Source organism: Apis florea, unplaced genomic scaffold (genome assembly GCF_048593485.1).
Source record: "Apis florea isolate Af1SG1 unplaced genomic scaffold, ASM4859348v1 contig_2508_pilon, whole genome shotgun sequence".
In the NCBI taxonomy this organism is placed as follows: Eukaryota; Metazoa; Arthropoda; class Insecta; order Hymenoptera; family Apidae; genus Apis; species Apis florea.
In genome coordinates this window covers 358700-380639 of record NW_028256599.1, presented here as the reverse complement: position 1 = coordinate 380639, position 21940 = coordinate 358700, and the positions used below count along the sequence as shown (strand labels likewise).

Here is a 21940-nt window from a genome sequence, read left to right as displayed (position 1 = left end):
TTTCTTTTTTTTTTTTTTTTAAATTTGGTTTTTTCGTCCTTTCTTCTTTTGAAGGAGAGCATTGGCGAAATTCGGATGGAAGAAAGATTGTGTTGATAATTTGAATTAATTAGCGTTTTTCGTTCTTTCTTTAAATGCTGATTAAATAGCTGAGAAAATGTGGAGTTTTCGGCGAAAGTTGTGGAAATTCTTCACCTTTTAATTTGGAGAAGTTTTTTTTTTCTTACGATTCCTCTTTTTGGAGAAATGGAACGAATTGTAAGAATTTTTTTACTTTTCTGCCCTGTCCTTTTTCGAGGGGTAAATTGTCGAGCCCATGAAAAGAAAATTACCGAGAAGAAGAATGGATCCTTTGCTAGGGATGAAAATAAAAAGATTTTCAAATGGCGTTAAATGTACATTAAGCTCGGTAAATTGCTCCCTTACTTTCTAATTTCAAGAGATCCCAACATATTTCTTTCTTCAACCCGATTTTTTTCCCTTTCTTTAATAGTCTATCAAGAGGTGATTATTAAAGACAGATAGAACTAAAGGATATCCGACCGTTCAATTTTTCATGCAATATCAATTTTGAAATAACTTTTTAAACGTTCAACTGCTCTATCTTTTTTTTTTTTTTTCTTTTCGTTTATGTTTCAATTTCGAAGGATCTCAACTTTGCAAACTTCTCTTCCTGAAGTATACTTTTAACCTTGTTATAAGCGAAAAGATGATAAAGATAAAACTTTGGACAAGCGTTCACAAATTTTTCAACCTCAAAACGCGGTATAATATAATTTGTAAACGTTCGTAATAATGAGCAATTTAATAATATAATTTATAGAATGGCAAACTTTGCTCGACTTTGATTTCGCATGAAAGCTTACCACTGAGGAGAAATAATCCACAGGCCACCAGAGTTCTATGATCCGAATAACAATGTCCAATTAAAGCTGAAATTGTAGCGGCGAGGACTAGAGCCACAGCAGCTACTTGAAACGGTGCTGAGATCCTGAAATGAATTCGTGTGTACCATTAGTCAATTACAACTAGAACAAAAGTTACGAGCGAAATTAAATTTATATAATAAAATCATGTTGCAAAATTTTTTAGTTTTTTATATTGACAACTTTTTTTTTTCACGATGTTACGAGAAATATATACAAAGCATGACAAATGATGAACATCATTTTTCTCTTTTTTAACGAAAAAATGGTAATAATAACAGAACTGTTAAATCACTACTACCGTTGAATTTTTCATTTTATCTGAAATTTCTATCTCCAGTTGTAAAATATATTTTCATCAAAAACAATGTCGTGAATTATTATATATACATCGCGTAGAAAATGACGTCTCTTAAAAAAAAAAAAAAAAAAAAAAAGAATTTGAAAAATGCGAATACACAAATGATCGCGCGCTTTTAAATACAATCGCATATTAATCGCACGAACGAAACACTTTATTTATTTCAGAATCTGTTTATTGATTTGGAACAATCCCCGTTGTAAATAGCGCGATGTACAATGGATATTGAAACGCGATATGAAACAAGCGACTACAATGGTGGATGTGTGATTGGCCGACAACGGCACACGTCGTTGGAATCTTGAATATCTATTGTCGCCACGTTCGAATATTTCACGGTGGTTCGCGGCTGGAAGTGAAATCGGACATAGTTGTCGGCCGATTTATTTATTAGAGGCGAATCGGGTAAGAATAATCGTTGCCGTTTCGATCAATCTACGAAAAATTTTTCGCGATTGATAATCTTTGATCGAACGAACGATTTATCTTTTTTATTTTTTCTTTTATCTCGTGACAATTTTATTTCCCGTTTTCGCGAGTCAAAGTCAATATAGGAAACGCGAAACTGTCACTTGATTACACGTATACCCGTAGCAAATATCTCTTCTGTTTTTAATTTAATGAAATTTAATTTTGCTGATGTTTAATTCGCGCCGTTTCCATTAAGTGAATTAAATACAAACGTTAAGCTATCACTCGATTGCTTGAAGTTGGCGATGGGAATATATCTGCGCTGTGTAGTTAAATAAAACAAGTTTTGTGTACTTTGGGTTGAAAATTAAAAGCGCGAATTTTTGTTAAATTAAAAGGAAAAAGAAATTATTTTTCTTTCTTTCTATTTTTTACCGTGTTAAATAAAATTAATGCGTTGTAACGTGGTATTACCATGTTTCCTGCGATATTTTTAATCAATCGATACTTTAATGAAAATTTTCTAACGCTTTTTCTTACAATATGATTTATATAAAATTAAACTTTATTTTAATTTTCATGCACAAGTGCAAAGTATTATATAATAATCTTTACGCTCTTCAAAGTTGTGTACTAGAATTTGATTTAAAAAATATATTTAACAACACGTTCAATCGTTATATTTTTTCCAAGAGACACACGAGTCGAGTAGTAACAGTAAGAAAAGAAGTTGACAGAACATTTATTGAGCGCGTTGGATCCAGTTTGAACTGTCACTGAAGACACAATACACAGAGACATAATGCTAAACGCATTAAAACTATTAACTATAAATATATATTGTTACACAAATAATTAAAGTATCATTGTGAAAATAATTGAATTCTTTTATCTCAATATAAACTGTTAATAATTTTGCTTAAAGCAATTTTGCTATGCATTTTTAACATTGTAACTGTAGAAAGAAAAAAATTCCAAATTAAATACCCATAATTCAATAATTCTAACACTAGTGAGAACATGATACATTCTGCGTTCATAAAGAAATAGCAATAATTGAAATTTTTCTATAAAATTTCTTTTCGAAAAAAAAAAGAAATTTCCAAACGAGTCAAGAAGTCAATATTTGTTTCGCACGAGAGATATCTCGTCTCGTGAAGCTCGACGCAATTCTTTAAATGCGATCCTATTAAGCGACGAACGGCATTAAAGACTGAAATCGTATTTGCATTATTAAGCGATCAATTCGACGCAGCTCGGATCTCTACGCCACACACCTGACGCTCTTTTTCGCCGCCAATATCGACCCATTAGCTGTTTATGGACAGTGAACGAGTGGTTGAGGAAAAAAAAAAAAGAAAGTAGAAAAAGGAAACACAGAGCAGAGATATTCCAATTTGAAACTCTTTAATTGGCCCATCCTGCTGCACACGTGGTACTCTTATCTTTAAACTTCTGCACATTGCACGCGACCTATTATTTCCGCTCGATTTCATAAGACGATGCATTTAATAACCGAGCGGTGGTATCACGAGATTCTATCATTGAGAAGTACCTGCGAACTTCATTTTTCTCACCTACTTTCTTTGAAATATTGTGAATTGTGAACTGATCTGAATAATTTAAAATTAAAAAAATTTTTCTATAATCGAATCTTTTATTTAACCTTAACTTTTTTCTTTTCTCGATGAAATTTGAATTGCGAATAATAAATATAAATTTTGTGTAATATTTCCGTGATTTTCAAATTAAAGTTGTTTTCTATCTTTTGTCTTAGCTTTCCCCCTCTCTTACTTTGTTTCTTTGAAATAATCTGGAAAAATAATGAGAACGTTTGAATAATTGTGATTCTAATTTTGTTTAAATTTTTACATGAAAATTGAAGTGTTCGTTGTTTCTTATTTTCACTTATATATCTCTATATTTTATATCGTTCAACAGTGTTAATAATTCTACTAACAATGTAACATTTTTACAATTGAAAATTTCGTACATGCAATCCATACGATGTAAAATTGAAATACTCATGGTTTTTCTTCTTTCTACTAATTCAAACATTTTCTATCGTGCCTTTCAAATATTCTTCATTGTACCAAATTGTAGAAAAAACGTTTTAACAATTGCAAATTTCGAATCACGAACTTTTATATCCACTTTTATATCCAATTAAAGCACGGAGATTAAATTATGCGCAATTTTATTTTATTTTATTTCTTTTCTTTTTCTTTTTCTTTTTTTTCCTTCACATTTAAGCAAGAACATTAAAGAACTCGATGAATGCACGATGAATTCACTCTGTGTAACCGCAAATAGCCGAAACTGTTTGCAAAAAGAAAAAAAAAATACTTCACCCACTGTTTCACTCTTTCAAACGCCTACAAACGATTCCAGCAAGGATCGCCAGGAGCTAACTTTCGTAATCGCAGACGCTCGCGAAAAAAAAGCTCGTGAACGAAATTTCGCACCTCCGAACTTTTCCCTGACCAATCTCTCTTTCTCTCTCTATAAAAACAAGCAAAAAAAAAAAAAAAAAAAAGAAATGAAATAAAATAAAAAAAGCAAAGATACAGAAAATGATTCAACGAAGATAAAGAAACAAATCATGTATCCAATAAATGTATATATTAAACAATGATATAACGATATATTTTATTCGAACGAACCTTTCCTTTTCCATGAAATCGAGGAAAAATCAGCAACCTTTATCCTTCTAATTTCAAGCGACAAAGTCGCGAATAAATTTTCAAAATGGAAGAAAAGAGATTGTCTCGTCCACAGTTTTTCCACAGTTGGGTGAAATTTTCGCGATATTGTCCCGCGGATCGTTTTGTCGCGGATGGTCGTCGTTCCAGGTAAAATGGCCGGAGAGCAAGGGTGGCGGAGGACAGTGTGTCAGGGTGGAGGGGGCGAATTTCGATACAGCGGCTGTAATACACGTATTCGTAGCTATCGGGGTAAATGGAGCATGCCGGGTAACGGCACATCTCGCTCTAAGGGATGCTGCTTGCCGGGATACGCAATCAACTCTCCCTCTTTTTCTCCTCCTCCTCCTCGAGTTTTGAATCGATGCTCGTTTCACGCGGGTCATGTCGATCAAAAATTATCCGGGGATCGAAAAAAATGGTCGTTCCACTCGAAACATTTTTTTCTTTTTTTTTTTTTTTTTGGAAAATGGAGAGAACCGGAATTTGAAGAATTTGAAAAATATTCGCTGCTCGTGAAAGAATTCTTTCAACCGACACTTGTGATTCTTTAAATCACAATGATCGTGATCGTTATAATTCGAAATATTTGATATTTGTTCCAAAAAGCGTAAGATTCCTTTAATTAATTATCGTTTCTTTTTTTTTTTCTTAAAAATATAAAAATTCATGTTATTCTTAAAGTAGCTTGTTTATACAAAATTGATTAATATAAAATTTGTTAATTAAATGACGATCATACTTTCTTCTTAGAATATTTAAATTCTTATGCATAAAACTAGAAAAATTTTATTAGTATATACCGAAAAACGTTATTAATTCTCTTTCAATCACGCGACACCGTAATCACGCGTTAATCAACCCCACGTCTCATAAACGTCGTTTATAATGGCTCATTCTTCGTCATTCACAATGGCTGCCACATCTCGCTATAATGACACCGACGACGCGATTGCACGCCCGTTTCATCGTCAATCTATCCATCTAATAGCCAGCATTTATTCCACTTAATGATCCCTGTTAACAATCATCAATATTCAGCTTCGAGTCGTCCCGTTTCTCGTTTATCTTCCCTCTCTTCAAATGTTCCGAAAAAAATCTCTAATCCATCTGATCTGAATCTGACTCTGCCTTTCAGATTGGTATAAACGTATATAAATACATCGAAGAGAAAATCAACCAAATCAAACATTTCATTTGAAAACTCGTCTATGTATATTCGCAATATTTCGTACAAAACTCGTTCCAACTTTAATAACACAACTTATTACAACTCTCACTTAATGTATACCGGAAGACCTTCGTGATTAATCGTACAATACTTTGTAGACGATAAAAAAAATGTTAGGAATCCAAACGAAATTTCGATTCTTTTAAACCGTATGGCGTATGAGTAAAAATATCTGGTGTAGGATTAAAAAAAAAAAAAAAAAAGAGCGTAGGCGAAGTAATGGAACGTTTCTTTAAGCGGACCCGCACATTTTTCCATTTTTCCGTTTGAAAGTCACGTCTCTCTCGTGCCTGTTTCTCTCATTCGCTCTGCCATGCCTCTGGAAAAGGCCTTTTGTCACCGACCTATCGTGAAACTATATTCCGATACACCTTTTTATTCGAGAAATCGAAGGAAAATGTGCGACTAGAAACGAGTTGTTTAAAGTTGGGGTAATTGAACGGGGAGCATGGCGGGAAGTTTGAACGACGTCGATCGCACACACGGAGGAGGATGGGACCACGTGGAAATATTAAACTGCGGAATTAATAACCAGTTTTTGCGGAAGCGCCGTGAGATTGCACGGGATTGTACACAGTTAGAAATATATATGGGAGATTGGATGTAGATTTTTCGATCGATTTCGAATAGGAGATTGCGAGGGGGAATTGGTTTGGATTTAATGAAAAATTAGAAATTGTGATGAAATTGTTAATAATTCACCAATATCTTTTTATATATTTTTTTAATTCACGTATCGTAAAAAGTGCGAATTAATTTTCATATTTTCTACGATTCAGATCTCTATTATTGGCCTCGAAAAATTTTCAACGCACAAAAGAACGTATAGAAATTTCTTTTCAGAGACAACTTTTCAATATTAATTACCCGTATCTGGCAAATTTTAAAATCAGATATACGTATATAATATTCATATAATTAATGAAATTCGAGTCCTCTTTATCGAGTTTATCTCCCCATTTAATCATCATTCTTCTGTCCTTCGTTGATCGTCGCCCAAGCGAAACAATGTAAAATTGATTAAAATTTTTGGTCGATCGGTGGAACCGTTTCGCAAATTTACGCCTTCGTACGTAAATTATTATTCAATTTTGTCGTTATCATGTGTCATCAGCTACCACGGCCGCTAATTACTGTCCGGTTTTAATGTTGTATTATGTTTTAACCGCGATACGTGCCCATTAAATCCAAAGGGGATGGGGGAGTATGGGTGTGCATAAAGGTACACGTTTTAACGAACAGCACTACCTGGCTGGCTTTTAATTAACAACGCGTGAAATGACCCCCCCCCCCCTCCCTGTGTCTCGACGAGGTTATTACGTCCTCGTTTTTCGCATCGTGTGCACCATGGAGAAGTTTGTTTCGACTTCTCGTTTCGATTGGAATGATTTTTGGACTGCAGATTGAACTCGAGTTACAATATCGTCTTGCTACGTGTCCGTGTAAAAGATTAAAATTAAATTGGCTCGTGATTTCGGTTAATATTTTAATTGGAAGAATAATATTTTGTCATCGGAAGATCAAATATTGTTTTTTTTTTTTTTTTTTCATTTGGAATATTTTTATTTTCCATTCTTTCGATTCATCGATATACGCGAGAATGAACGTCAGGATGAATGCAAAATTGAATTTCCTATTTTATGATTATGCAGCGAATGTAATTAAACTTGACGATGCAACTTTGATACGCATAATGAGACAATCTAATTGTCACTGACTCTTGTTTATGTTGCCCTAAATGGGACAACTTGCGTCGTACTAAACGATCCAGCTGTTTATATATGGTTCTGTTGAAGTTAACTTATCAAGATTCATTGCGTCAAAGTAAACTCATCTCTGAACTCGTGATAATCTATTTTTAATTACATTCATATCAAAAGCATTTAACAATTACCGAATCTTATTATACATTTCTTGTAAATTTTCCTAATTACCAAGATTATATTCCTTCTATACATTTATAAAAAAATATTTAATTCGTCAACATTTTTCACGGTATAATTCGTATAATCGTATAAAATATTTACACCCTCGAATATTTCACGAAATAATCAACATTGATCCAAAAAAAAAAAAAATTTCTCGAACATTATTTTTTACCACCATTCAAATTTTCAAATTTTCTTCGAACCCTCTCCCATTTCTCCCAAAGATAATTCATCAATCACCACGCTGCAGTGCTTCAAAAACACTCGAACCCCTCGGTCGATATCTCACCCCAGAAATTAGTCCAACCAACGGTACCAACGCGGTTATACACCCTCTAGCAATCACCAGCCCCGATCCAACGCGATTTTACAAAGGCATCGTCACGCCAATCACCTGCCAAAAGACCCAAAACTGCGCCTTCGTATCGAACATTATTCCTCGTACATTATTCAACCGCGACGTCATTTTCACTCGCGCAGCGCACCATGAATTCACAGTTCGATCATTTCGAAATTAAGATAAAATTCTTTCGAGTCCTACAAAATGTAAACACTTTCGATGTCGGAGAATGAATAATAAAAAATATATTTCAACGAAGAAGAATATCGCTCAATATCACGAGGATTAAGGTCTAAAAAAGAAGCAACGATGGATCAAAGTTAAGCAAGTAGTGGACAAGAATCAACAATTCGGTCAGTGTCCAGGGTGGGCTCCCGTTAATAACGGGCCGTTGTCGCAATAAATAACAATAAAACTCTATTAATGTGGTGGTACCGCTAGTTACCGGGCTTGGCAGTCGGCCAGAAACATACCGGGACGGGTATTCACCCCACGGCGAGGGTGGGCCTCTGGCCAGGCCTCCAGCTGCTGTTGTTGCAACCGGCATACCTCACTGGCCGTGTGTAATGCAGCATGGTTATACAGTATTGCACGGTGGAATGGTCCCACCCTTTCGGTTCGATCGGTGGTGAAGATGCACAAGATGCTCGCGAAATTGTGGAAATCGATTCGAATGCCTTTTGCTACTGCGGGGCGAAAGAGAATGGGGTGGATGTGGATGTTGCGATGGAGGCGTTGCACGGTGAGAAAGTGACTCTTGAGATTACATCTTGGGTTTAGTTTGTACTATGATAGAGCTGTGCTTGGTGAGATAATGTTTTGACTGTTAATAGACCATGATTTAATGGGGATGGGTTTTACACAACCGTGGAGGTTAAGAAAATTGAAAGAAATATAGAAAGTGAAGCATTGTCGATTGACGTTGGACGATTAATTCTATGAAAATATTATTTAGTTAATCAAATTTAATAGACCAAGAGATAATCGAAGGTATTCTAATTATGACTTACTTTTATCTACATCATGTAACTGTCATAAATATTGTTGCATGTGATTATTGTATCGTAATTTCAATAGAATATTTTTACTGAAATTGAATATTACAAAAACTAAATGTGAAATATGTACACTCAAAATTTCTCTTTGAACAGAAGAATTACTAAACGTAATCTGATTTCATTCGAGATACATAAATTAGCAATATCAAATGGAAATTATCGTTTAATAAATTAATATTTATAGAATGATAAATATCATTTGATATAGCAATAACGAATCACTTTCATAAGCATGAACATCATTTCGCGCGCAAATATGTTCGCACATGTACTGATTAAAATATTCAATATGAATATTTTTTGTAAAAATAATTAATGTGCTATAATTTTTTGCAACAATTTTACATAGATTATTTCACGATTTTAAATAAACGAGCAGCTTGTTTGATGCGCCTTCGCAATCGCCAATGCATCAATTTGTCGTGCAATAAACCGGATACGACTGAAATTTGACTTTGACTTCAAAGAAGCCAAGATGCAAAATCAAGAATATTTGCTGCTCTCAGCTTAAAAATTCCGTTTGCTATTTAAAGATAAAAATTATTCCTGCTAAGAAACTATTTACTCAATTTTCTTTTTTTCTTTTTCTATTAAATCTTTCTTTATATAAAATATTATTTTATAAATTTTGTATACGAATCATTCTATGTATATTACACGTAAATATTACACATATATTTGTAGTGGAGAATAATCAAAATTACACGTTCGTCTTTCACATTCTATCTCGATCATCTCAAAAGTTCCAACAACCACATCTTAAAAAGAATATCTTGTAGCAACGAAATTACGTCTCAATATTCTTCTCGACGAAACAAAATGTCATAAAAACATCCACCAAATAAAACTACAATGGTATCCACCAATGTACGACTCTTACACGACTCGTACATAAAAACAAAATCCAATCAAGCTTTGATCGTCCATTTTTTTCTGCGTTCATCGTGGCCGAAAGTTAGTTGGAAGGGGCGCGATTTCGAAGACGAAATGAGGAAACGTCGATTACCACTCCCTCCACTTTTAGCCGAGTTTATCGAGACGAAAGGTTGGAGATCAAGAGAAAACTCGAGGATGTGAAAAAGTTTCTTTCCTGGTGGGTGGCGCCGACGACAAATACCGTTTCCATCTCGATCCGATAGCAATCGAGAGAAAACAAACGCCTGTGCTCGAGCAGGCCCTTTTCCCTTGGACGACGGATCACTCCAAGCCCTTTCCTTATTTCATCCCACTCGCCGACTTCCGCCGCTTCGGGGCTGGTTTTTTGCGGACCGTGCTGACGCTCGTTCTTTGCCCTCCATTTTTTTCAACTCGCTCGAAATTATTACTTTCCACGGCTTGCATGCTGTTTGCTTTCGCGAAAGTTCGCCAAATCGAAGATCTTGCAATTAGGAAAAATATTTTATCCGTTGGAAGAAAAATTAATTATCGAGAAGGAGCGTTTGTCAAGAGAGAGAGAGAGAGAGAGAGAGAAGTTTTTCTAATTCTTTTCGAGTCTTTCATCTTTGTTGAATCATCCCTTGTTTACCTTTGAATTTATAAAACGTGAATATTATATTCAAAGGGAGGAAATTTAATAGGAAAATACGAAGCAGTTTTCGAAGTGAAGAATGAAAAATTGAAAAATTTATGCATAAACACAATTATTCAACATATTCGTAATTCATTCGTATTCACCCTATGTTGAATTATCATTTTGTTAAAAATCCCTTTCGTCGTATCTCAAAATCAATCTCTTACGACGATGATTTTGCAATTTTTCCGCATTGAATACGACCGATGTCAAAAGGTGGTGTACACGGAAAAATGAAAACTGTTGCGTTGGTTGGGTAGCCACGTGAAAAGGTTTTTCTTCCGTTGTAAAAGGATAAATGTGGATGAATGTATGTGCGGGCTTGGAAAGCAGACTTTCGAGTGCACTAAACCATTGTTCGTGCCAAAATACAGCACGCTTAAGTAAAACACATTTTAAGGAAAGACTCGGCTTTTAAGCTCCTTGAAATTGAAGTTTCTCCCGTGCATTTTTATTTCGTCCTTGAACAAAGTTTAATGAAAATATTCAAGATTCGTATTATTATGAAAAAGAGATTTCCTATTCGTAAAAGATTTTTATTTTCGTCATTTCTTTTTTTAAAAATTAAAAATCCAATATTAGTTTTATTAAATTTTAAAGATTATAATATTAAGCACAAGAAATAAAAGAAAAAAAAATAGATAGAATTAAATAATTATTAGAAGCATAAAAATTCAATCCAAGAGTATTTTCTATTCCTTTCTTACTTCGTATCAATGACAATTTATGAAATAATCCTCTGCAACGTGTTACAAAATCGTAATAAATCAAATGGAATAAGACAGTTAAGTCTATACAATTAATGGAACAGTGTCTTTGCGGTCATTCAAGCAGAATAAGATTATTCGAGCGAGCAATGTCGGCCAATCATAATGAATAAGATAATCCTAGACAACTGGCGCAATGAAAATTATAATCGAACAAGTCAACCACAGATACCTATTAAATTGTACGATATAAGTTCGATACACGAGACCAAGTTGAAACAATATAATACATAACATTTCAGTGAGATTTCATTATTCCATTATCTGCACTTGTAAAGTATTCGTTTAAACATTGTCGAACTATTATTTGTTTCAATCGCTATTTATTTCTATTTTTTTTTTTTCTTCCAAACTTTCCACTAAGTATAAAAAGCACCACAATCTCGTCCTCATCGGCATGTGCGCGTCGTTCCCGGGGTCGGGGAGCGAGCTTTATTCTTTCGATACGGCAGAGAAGGGGTCGTTACAAGCGTTTCTCAATATTACATTATATATCAACCGACCTTTACACGTTTCGACTTTTAAAACTGCGGTAGCAGTTCCAGAGGGTGGAAGCATCGTGCGCTGGAAGATCAATGGCTCAATCTCGAGCCGCGAAGGCGCCTGCATTTTTAAACCGTGTAATCCTGTTTCTCTGGCTATGGACGAGCGAAAAGGGAGGCAACATGGTAGATAAGAAGAGGAAGGGTAATTGATAAGCTTTGGTCGTGAGATTAAATCGAGCGTGACGCGTGGTTAGACCATTAAGTTTCTCAAGATCGAATAAAACGTTTACTCCAGATTGATCTTCAGTTTCTTTCGAATTTTTCTTCAACGAAAACTGTTTAATGCCTCTGTTCTGACGAAGACACGACAAAAATCCAATTGAGAGAGAAAACCACGTTCCTGTCACTGAGAAGATTTTGTCGAATATGGGTAAGGACATTTATGAAGATTTTTCCTCGATGAAAGGAAGTCTTTCCTTTTGTTTCGTTTTGGACATTGAAAGATAGATTTTGACAAGATGAATGCATAGTATTGAGGAAATTTTTGTGGAAGATGATTATGAATGAATTATATTATAAATAATATGTACTATTATATCCTATCAGTTTCCAAAAAGAGAACAATATGAAAACAAAACAATCATGTACAAAAATCACCACTAAACACCTGATAATTCACCTGATAGAAAGCCACTTGCCACCGTAACATCCGTCGAACCGTTCTTCTTTATGAAACTCATCCAGATTCCATAACTGATTCGATAAAAAAAATTATTTTGCGAAAGATCCGTGGAAAAAAGTTGGAATCTCGCAGGTGGACGCAAAAGAGGGGAGAAAAAATTCACTCGAGGCAGGCTTTCGAAACGGCGCGCCCTCATCATCGCGCACCCCTTCGAACCACCACGATTTTATTTCACGGTGCACTGCACCCGCGCAGCCTTTTCCAGAGTGTATTAATGGCCTTGGATGCAAGTTATACCGGCGAAATACCCGCCCGTTTCGAAGTGTTTATCGCTGGATTAGCAATTCTGTCGTCCGCACCCCTGTCACGTTGAGAACAGCCTTGAGATTTAATGGAAAAAGTCGTAAGACGGGGGGCATCGATTTCGCGCCAACCGATTCCATTCACTTTGTTTTGCTTCCATTCGTCCCTCTCCTTTCATTTTTTCGATCATTCGTATCGAAGTTTCTTTCTGCCATTGCGTTTGTATCGCGCGCAAGCTTTTTAGTTCGGATAGTTGGGGAGTTTTTGTTTACTTTTAGAGGGGAAACGAGAAAGGAATATTTCTTTGATAGAACGAAACATGTTTTAATTAAAATAATATGCTCATGTGATTTTAAAAAATCATTTGTTCATAGCGACACTAAAGGGTGTAATGCTCTTATTTTTCCCCGAGAAATTTAATTAAAATGAAAAACATTAATTCGAAGAACTGGTTTTTGTGGTGGAGGGGAATGCTTGAATTACAAAAGAGCGAAGGCATTTACATTTGATCACTTCGGTTTTAATTAAGCTAGTAAATTTCACGTCTCTCTCTTTTTTTTTAAAGTAGAAGTTGAACTGTTTTAAAGTTGGATTAAATTCCATTTTAAATTTAATCGAAATGATGTAAAAAAAAAAAAAAAAAAAAGAAAAAGAAGAAAAAAAAGTAAGCGAAATTAAATATTTTAAAATTTATCTAGAAAACTTCCTTTCGATTTTTATTTTAAAAATATTATCCGGATCATTCAATATTGGTTTATTTTATCGATCGAATAAAATAAAAAACACTTCTCTCCTCAAATTTTGTGGCCGTTGGAATATTTTTAACAGAATAAATTCATATTTCGCGTCATCTGTACGAAATACACCTTCGGCAATGCCATCATCGCAACGATTGGTTGCAACCGACTGAAGGTATGACCATAAGGAAGATTCGTGAAAATTCTCGAGGATAAACTCGATATTTATAATCTTAATATACATAAAATTCAGTGGTTGTCGTTGCCAAGATGCCTAGTCGAGGTTGTCGGCCGAGAGCAATGCGCTTTATTACTACTAAACAAGCCGCACTAGGCAGTATATTACTAGTGGACGGGTCTGATATATTACTAGGCAGGTCTGCCAACCCACTGGCCAATATCCATACCGAGGTCCCATCGGCGGCCAGCTCGTTGCCCCATCCCCAGAGCGTCGCCTTTCCTTCCAGGCCAAAACTATTAATTTTGGTTTCTCCTACGCTCTGTTCAACGGCTAATTCAATTTGCGGCTTGGTCACCATGGATCAGTGGATTATACCGAACTCGTCGTCGCCTCGCTGCAATTTATCTTTAATGAGAAAAATATAACTAAAGTTTCTTGCTGTTTCCTAAATTAAAAGTTCCAAAACCGTCTGTAAAATCGAACTTGAGTCCGAGAATTCGTCGAAATAAACGTCGTAATCGAACAGCACGAATTAAGAATCGAGACGAAGTAGTATTACACGATCATGAGCAGGCAAGTAGTGAAGACTGATCGCGTACATCGCTTAAGATCAGACGCGTGGAACAGGACAGTTATGGCCGGACAAGTGGAACAGGTCAATCGTAAACGATGGTCAGCCAAATAATTCTTTTCCATTCACGCGTAAAATTAATTCTAATGCGAATTATTATTGATCACGAAGAATAAACACGGATTGAAACTTTTCATACTTTAAGCCCCAAAACTAACAACGAGTTATTATTATTACTCGACCACTGAATGAAAACTTCGAACCCTAGTAAAGCTCAATTTCGTTGAATACGAATTTCCTCCTCCTTTCGTAATTGGAAGTCTTAAGAGGTTTTATTGAGAAAACGTTCTTTCATCCATTTACATTTCTCAATTATTCCACGATGCGAAATTCTCGAGTACGCGGCATCTTAATTACCGGCAAGTGGGCACCGTATAATTTAAACGCTTCAAAATTAGACTCCCTTTTCCAGTTTGAACCGCGCCAGCTTTTTCCCTTCATTTTTTCCCCTCTCTGTTTCCCTGGTTTCTCCAACCGATCCTCCTCCTTCTGCCCTTCTCGAGGAATTGCAACAGAACTTTTGCCCCGTGAAAAATACGCTTAAACATTTTCAAAAACTCGGTGAACTTAGAAGCGCTCGCTAAGAATTTAATGAAATGCTTTCTTTAAAATCAAGCAGTAATAATCTTGGGTTCAAGATAGAAGAGGCAATTAAAATAAAGCAGGGGAAAGGTATTAATGCTTTTAACCCTTTAACCCTTTCAAAGGAAAGAAACTTTTTGAAGATAAATAATATTCTATATATTGTTATAACAAATTTTGTTTATCGCATAATTTTGACTGAAAATGGAGAATTGTATAAATCTACTACACGTTTTACGTTTTCATGTATAAGAAATGAACTAAACTGTGTTTAAAAAAAAAAAAGGGAGAAGAAACAAAAATATTTCAAAGTGGAAGAAACATTATTCGTATTATTACAACCAAAAACCTCAAGACGAAAAAATCCTTTCATTCACACGGTCGAAACAGATTATAAAATCACTCTCCTCAATTCTATCGTTTATTAATTCAGGAAGCACAAGATATATTTATTATATTATATTATAATTATGTGATACATAATTAATAACGCTACCTTAAGCGTTTTCCAGATATTCAATCGAATGGATTCAGGGATGGAATGATCAGAATGCCCGGAATAATACGATACGAATTCCACGGTTCGAATTCTATTCTATTTACTTAAAATCACGAGTTATCACGAATAACGGCTATAACCCGCTCACCTCTCGAAACTGTTTTCCTACTAATTACTCGCTGGCTGATCCAGTTTATTCGGCTCGATTACAAAAGGAATTATCTTGGAAATTTTTATGCAACGCCGCCGCCGTGATAAACGCGATTCATTTTTCTGCCGAATAAATTGCGACCGCGATATCTCGCGTCTCTGATGAACGGGCCAGTAACAAGTTGTTGGGCGAGTTCAAAAGCTGAATATCTGGTAGGCAACGAATTTTTATTCTTTAATCCGGCTTCTACGCCTCCTATTTGCATACACCAATTTTTTCTTTCTTAATACATTCGATTCGGGATGATTTTTGGGGAGAATTTGAAACTTTATAAATCGATGTGTTAATATTTGTGTTTACAATTTCTTCTCGCTCGATTTATATTTGAAGTAAGGATGTATGGGTGTTTTATTAAAAATGCTTTTTTACGTGAATTATTTTTAATTGAAGCTCCTATGCGTTAAAATTTCATAGTGGTTGTCCTCTCGGAAATTGCGTTTTTAGGATGGAAATTCTTTCATATTGCCAAATTGGAAAATATAAATTTTGCGATATTTATTTTTAAAGAAATTAATTAAGATGAATTAAAATAATAAAAATATAATATAACGAATTCGAATAATTTTCTCATTGTATGATATTTTTTATAAATATTTAGCACAAATATATATAATATATTTTATTTCGCCGACTTGGATTCGAAGATGAAAAAATTTCTACTTTTTCGAGTCGCGAAAAAATTTTAAAACTATCCAAATTAATCTAATTTAAAATTTTTTCCAACTAAAGTGAAAGTTTCGAAATCAAATTTTTCGACGAAAAAGCTTCCAACAATCTACAATGTACTCGACATACTGTATTCCTTCAGAATCAAAACGGGTTGCCAAATTAAAAAAGGTAAATTACAAAAGTAAAGAAAGACCTCCTCCTTTTCAAACGATTTTGAAACCTCGTAATTTCCAAATTTCATGGAATTTTTATGGTTCGGGTTATCGCGACACGAAATACAAGAAACGGTCGCTTGTTCATAATAAAGTTACACCTTCCGCAGCTGCTCGAACTCGCTTGCTATTCCGGTTTGTACGTAATCCGAGCACCGCCATGCATTTCCATTGGCCACTTGCTGCGGAGGCGTTCATCTTGCCGGAAGCTACTGAAAATGCATAGAGGCCTGGCTCGAGCTTTATTTTCGATTAAACAGAATGTTGCCTCCCTGGATGCAGCAACTTTTTACTACGCTCCACGTCGATATCACGTTGTCGATAAGCTTCAAAGTGCATTTCCTAGCGAAAGCACTTCTTCTTCTTCTTCTTCTTCTTTTTTTTTTAGTTTCTATTTCAATATTTATTATGCCATTAACCCGATGTTCCAGTCTCACTCGATTCTGGAAAGAAATCTGATAGACGAATCGACAGACTAGACGATTAATTCACTCATAAATCGTTGTTTTAATTCCTCCACGAACCCTTGATTAATTAAAATTATATTTCGATAAACCCGTTTCACCAAATGAAACTGAGAATATCTTCATTTTAAAATATATCAACGTGTGATGCGATACAATCAAAATGAATCAAAGTTTAATTAATAAACGATTCGAATATTTGGTCCACTCTCTTCCGCTTAATAATCCTTTCGAAGGAATATACGAAGAAGATTGTCGGACAAAATTTATACGAATATCTCTTGTTCCTAATATACATCAGGGGAGAGAAGTGAATTTACATGATCTTTTTCCGACGATCCAATGTCTCTGTTTTCGCGCGCAATTTCAATTGCACAATTAAAAGCTCGAATCCCGACGAATTTCAACTTTCTCGGGAAATGGAACGTTTCGAAACGTTCACGGTGTGCCTCGGTGGCCCGGCGACTGTACACCGTTTATAATATATACCCGGCCGAGCACCATGCTAGACCATTAGCGCCCCATGAAAGAGGGACGTCGAATAATTTACGCGCTTTGTCGGCAATTTCTCGCGATAAAGCTACCGGATATTGTTCGCGTCGAAAGAAAAAAAAGAGTAAGTAATGTTTTTTGTATAAGAGTGTGAAATTAAGTATCGGGATGGATCGATCGAACGGAGATATAAATGAAACGTTGATTTTTTTCTAATAAGAAGAGGAGAAGTGGAGAGAAAAGTGGAAATTCTGTCATCGAAATTCAGTCGGGAAATAGAAAATATTATTGAGATTATTTTTCGATTCGACCATGATATCTCAATTTAATACGTAATATAGCGTGAAAATGGTACGAATAAATCTAGTGGCCTACATATTTTTGGAAATGCGTACGTTTTTTCCAGTAATCACTTGTCTGGAGTTTAGGATAGATCAGTGACACGAGATGCAAGGGAAAGATGTAAATAAGCGACAAACATGAGGAACGATTAAAAATTATCCTTTTCTCTGAACGATGGTATCCGGAAGTGATATCGAGTTGAATAAAAAAGCATTTTAATAGCGTTCAATCGAGTTTTAAATCTCTAAAAAAATATTCCTCATAACGATTATATATAATCTACTTCATTGAAAATTCTGAATTGATTTAAAAAACTTATTTCGAATCGTGTGTTCGAACATTTTACAATCAAGCTTTTTTAAAAGCTAAGAAAAAAAAAGAAACAAATAAAACCTTAGTTATTCTTCGTTTCCTTAAATTTTCATACATTCTTAATCGTACCTCCTATCTATCATACGCGATCAAAAATTAGCAAAAACTTCGAATTACAAATATAATGATATTCAATTTCTTCTGTCCAATTCTCAAGTAATATAAATATCAAGTTCGCGTAAAAGTTTCGCTCTTGTCGTAAAAAAATGGACGAAACTTTATCCGGGGCTCGCATTAACGATCCCAACCCCAGGGAAAGGGAAAGTATTTTAATTATCCCCCCTCCGAGTTTACACCCGAGGTTATACGCGATGCAACAAGATACTCGACATTTAAGTCAGAAGAAATATAGTCGTTTTATCGACGACGAGGTTTTCAAGCCGAGGCACGGTGACACGTTTCAGATGCATTCTACCGGTAATGCTAAAATCCAGCGGAATGTTTCAATTGTCCGCGTGGTTCGCCGCTGTTCCACGTCCGATCCTTATAATCTATTACCGCCCACCCCCGCCCTCGATGCAAATCTCTGTTATCCGTTACACGGGAAACTGTAACGAGCTTTCTAATTTCGAAAATATTCGAGGATAAATGGGGCGCGATTTCCGGCAATTTCAATTTGTAATTAATATTGTAATCGTCGTGCGCATCGTGATTTTGAATAATAACGCGAAAAGGCGGAATCGTAAATCGTATTTGCCCGAGATAATGCGATAAACGACGAGGAACAATTTGTATAAATTTGTAGAAAATTCGTGAAAATTCTGACTTGGGGAATTGTAATTTTTACAACAAAAGTTAACAAAAGTCTTCGTGTTGTACGCGTTCTGTAAAATATTTTATTATTATTGGAATTATTATCCCACGTTCAGGAGATTAAGAATTGTTTTGTTATTGTTTCGTTTTATTTAAATTATACTAAGAAATAAATTTATGAAATGCGTATATGCATTGTTTTAATACAAATACTCCTTTATACGTACGAAGACTTTTGTTTCGTATAATATAATATGTAAAATTTCTATTATTGTAAATAAATATAATTATTAAAGTAATCAATTTCGCGAGTTTGTTCGATTAACTTTTGATTTTATCAAATTTGCACGATAAATTATTTTGTATTAAAAATATTATACATTTTTTTATCACGAGGTCGATACACACCGCAAAAAAACACTTCAATATCGAAACTTTTACGTTTCACGAAATAAATTCGAACAAGTTTTCGCGAGCGTACTTTGTAAACATACCGCGCGAACGTCGTTGGCATACTGATTCGTCTTTCTCGAATAACAGTAGTCTTAAACTAGACTATCCCCTCCACGTTCCACGCGATAAATTAATTAAACCAATTCTTATCTTTGTCCTTTGTTTCCTTTCATTGCGATTGTTTTAAAATTAAAATATTTTCCATTTTTTACATAAAATTCTTTCGTTTCAAGTAAAATATAAAAATATAAATATAAAAATGCAATTTATACATTTATACAGTTTCCTTTTTATTCGGAATCTTTCTAAAAAACAATTTATCGATTAAAAAATTAAACTTTTTCCCGTATATATATTTATAAAAAATAATCTTACCTTTTCACCGATTAAAAGTATTTGCTTTACTTTCTATAAAAATTAATTTTACAAATTTTAATTCATAGTTAATTTCATTTATAAAAATACAATTTTTACATTTACGTAGTAAATCCTTTTCATTCGGAATTTTTCTAAAAAACAATTTATCGATTAAAATATTAAACTTTTTCTCGTATATACATTTATAAAAAATAATCTTACCTTTTCATCGATTAAAAATATTTACTTCACTTTTTTTAAAAATTAATTTTACAAATTTTAATTTATAATTTATAATTTCCTTAACAAATTGTGGAGAATTTCTGCAAACAGTTTACATTAAAAAGGCCATGGGAATCAGATTATACGGAAATTAATGTACCGACGATCAATTTCAAAAAGAAACAAATTGATCACACGATAGAACGATCATGAGCTATTTGTTCCACGATTCTAATAAATCTTCGCTCGATATCTCGCTCCTGCTCGACGTGAAATCGTATTACATGCAGATTTTCGTGCATCAAAGATTCTCTTTAATGAGATTCGTTCACGTTGAAGTTGTCCGTAAAGCTCAATTGTAATATCTCGTTCTATCATTCGTTGATTTTCATATCACACGTCTTAATTAAGAATTTTCTACAGACGTTTTCAATCGAATCAAGTGTTCCTTCAACGTTTGTCAAAGTCTGATGAATTTTTAATTCCTCAACTCTCCATACTCATCTACTAGCTTCACACTATCAAATTATCAGGCCAAACCAAAAAACGCACAAAATACAATTCCCCCGATCACGTAATTAGACAAATCGAACAATTCCAGCAATGAAAACAGATCCGAGAAAAATAAATATTTCCTTAAATTTCTTAAACGCGACCGCGTTTCACAACTTAATAACAACGTTTCGCGGCAGATTTGCAGGCGACGGTTCCTGGAGTTAGTTAATGAAAACACGAGGCCTCGTTTTTCGCGGATTCCCGCGTAAACCGTGACTTACTCGGATCGCGGCAGCCGGTGATCAACGAGCAAAAACAGCGACGAGCCGCCACGCAACCGTGGAGGAACGTGGGTTATACCTCCTCCTCCCTCTCCCCCTCCCTCTTTCCATCCACCCTATCCTGGGACAAGGAGAGAGAGGCTCGTAAACAAATAAAAGCAGCCGTTGAACGTCGCCATCCGGTTCTCGTCGGACGGCTGGGAAATGCTTTAATTTTCCGCCCCCGTGTTTTCAACCCCCCACGTTCTCCATTCCCTCGCGTCATCAACGGCTCGACCCGGTGTCTCGCCGCGAAAATTTCAACAACGCGACCAGTCATACCGCCGCCGCTATTCAAAAAAGCGACGCGTGAACTTCGGGAACATCTGTCTGGGGATGCCTTTTTTGTTCTCCTGCCCGGGACACCTGTGCGTTCCGGGAGGGGAAACTGTGATAAAAAAAAGCGATAAGTCTGCAAATTGAATCGTAAATTGACGCCTCGATATGGTACGTATTTCGTATCAGAGAGAACCATGGGTGTTTCATTGATCGTTCTTCTTTTTTTTTTTTTGTTTTTTAAGAATTGGAGTGCACGATTTTAATTTGGAACGTTGGAAAGGTGTTCGATTGATAATTTTTAGCAACTTCGCGTAATTGAGATGGAACGGATGTGGTTCACAGGAAGATATAATTGGAGAAAGTTTTTGGATGTTTTTTGAAATTTTTTTAGAATTAATCGCGAAATGGAGGATGATAATATTGTTTTGATAAGGAGATTCTGTATTTACGAAATATATAGAGATGCGATCGAGATGGAGTTTTTTTCAATCAGAATTGGTATGATCGAGACGTGCAACGATTGGATATTCGAGCTTCTCCGTTCTCTTATATTGTTTTTTAAATGTTCCATTCTCGGATTTCATTCTACGAATCCAATTCCTTTTATCAATAGGCGATGAAATCTAACGTTACCGACGTAGAGCCTTGTCAACCTCGTGTCGTATTCGTGAAAGAAGATAGGGTTACTCGGATCCAAATTTGATATTCCATCCCTCTCCTTTCCTATTATTTCTTTACAAGATTTTCCTTCTATCGTATACACCCTCTTGAAGAATTCGAGGAATATTCATCACGTTTCATTTCTTAAACAATTATAAAATGCATTGTAATGAAAAATTGTACCAAAAAGTTCTCAAAAGTTTATCACAAACAAGAAGTAAATTAATTCGTTTTAATATCTTTTA

At 34.9% G+C, this 21940-nt stretch overlaps 1 protein-coding gene across 1 annotated transcript in view; it reads right to left on the bottom strand.

The window, feature by feature from the left end:
• Positions 1-866: 866 nt before the first annotated feature.
• LOC100865516 (uncharacterized) overlaps positions 867-21940 on the bottom strand; it is a gene marked incomplete at its 3' end in the record, with an annotated part of 114193 nt that continues 93119 nt past the window's right edge. Inside the window, exon 4 of the mRNA XM_012491873.3 lies at positions 867-991. Coding sequence (XP_012347327.2) covers positions 867-991 — 125 coding nt within the window. The remainder of the gene's footprint in view (positions 992-21940) is intronic.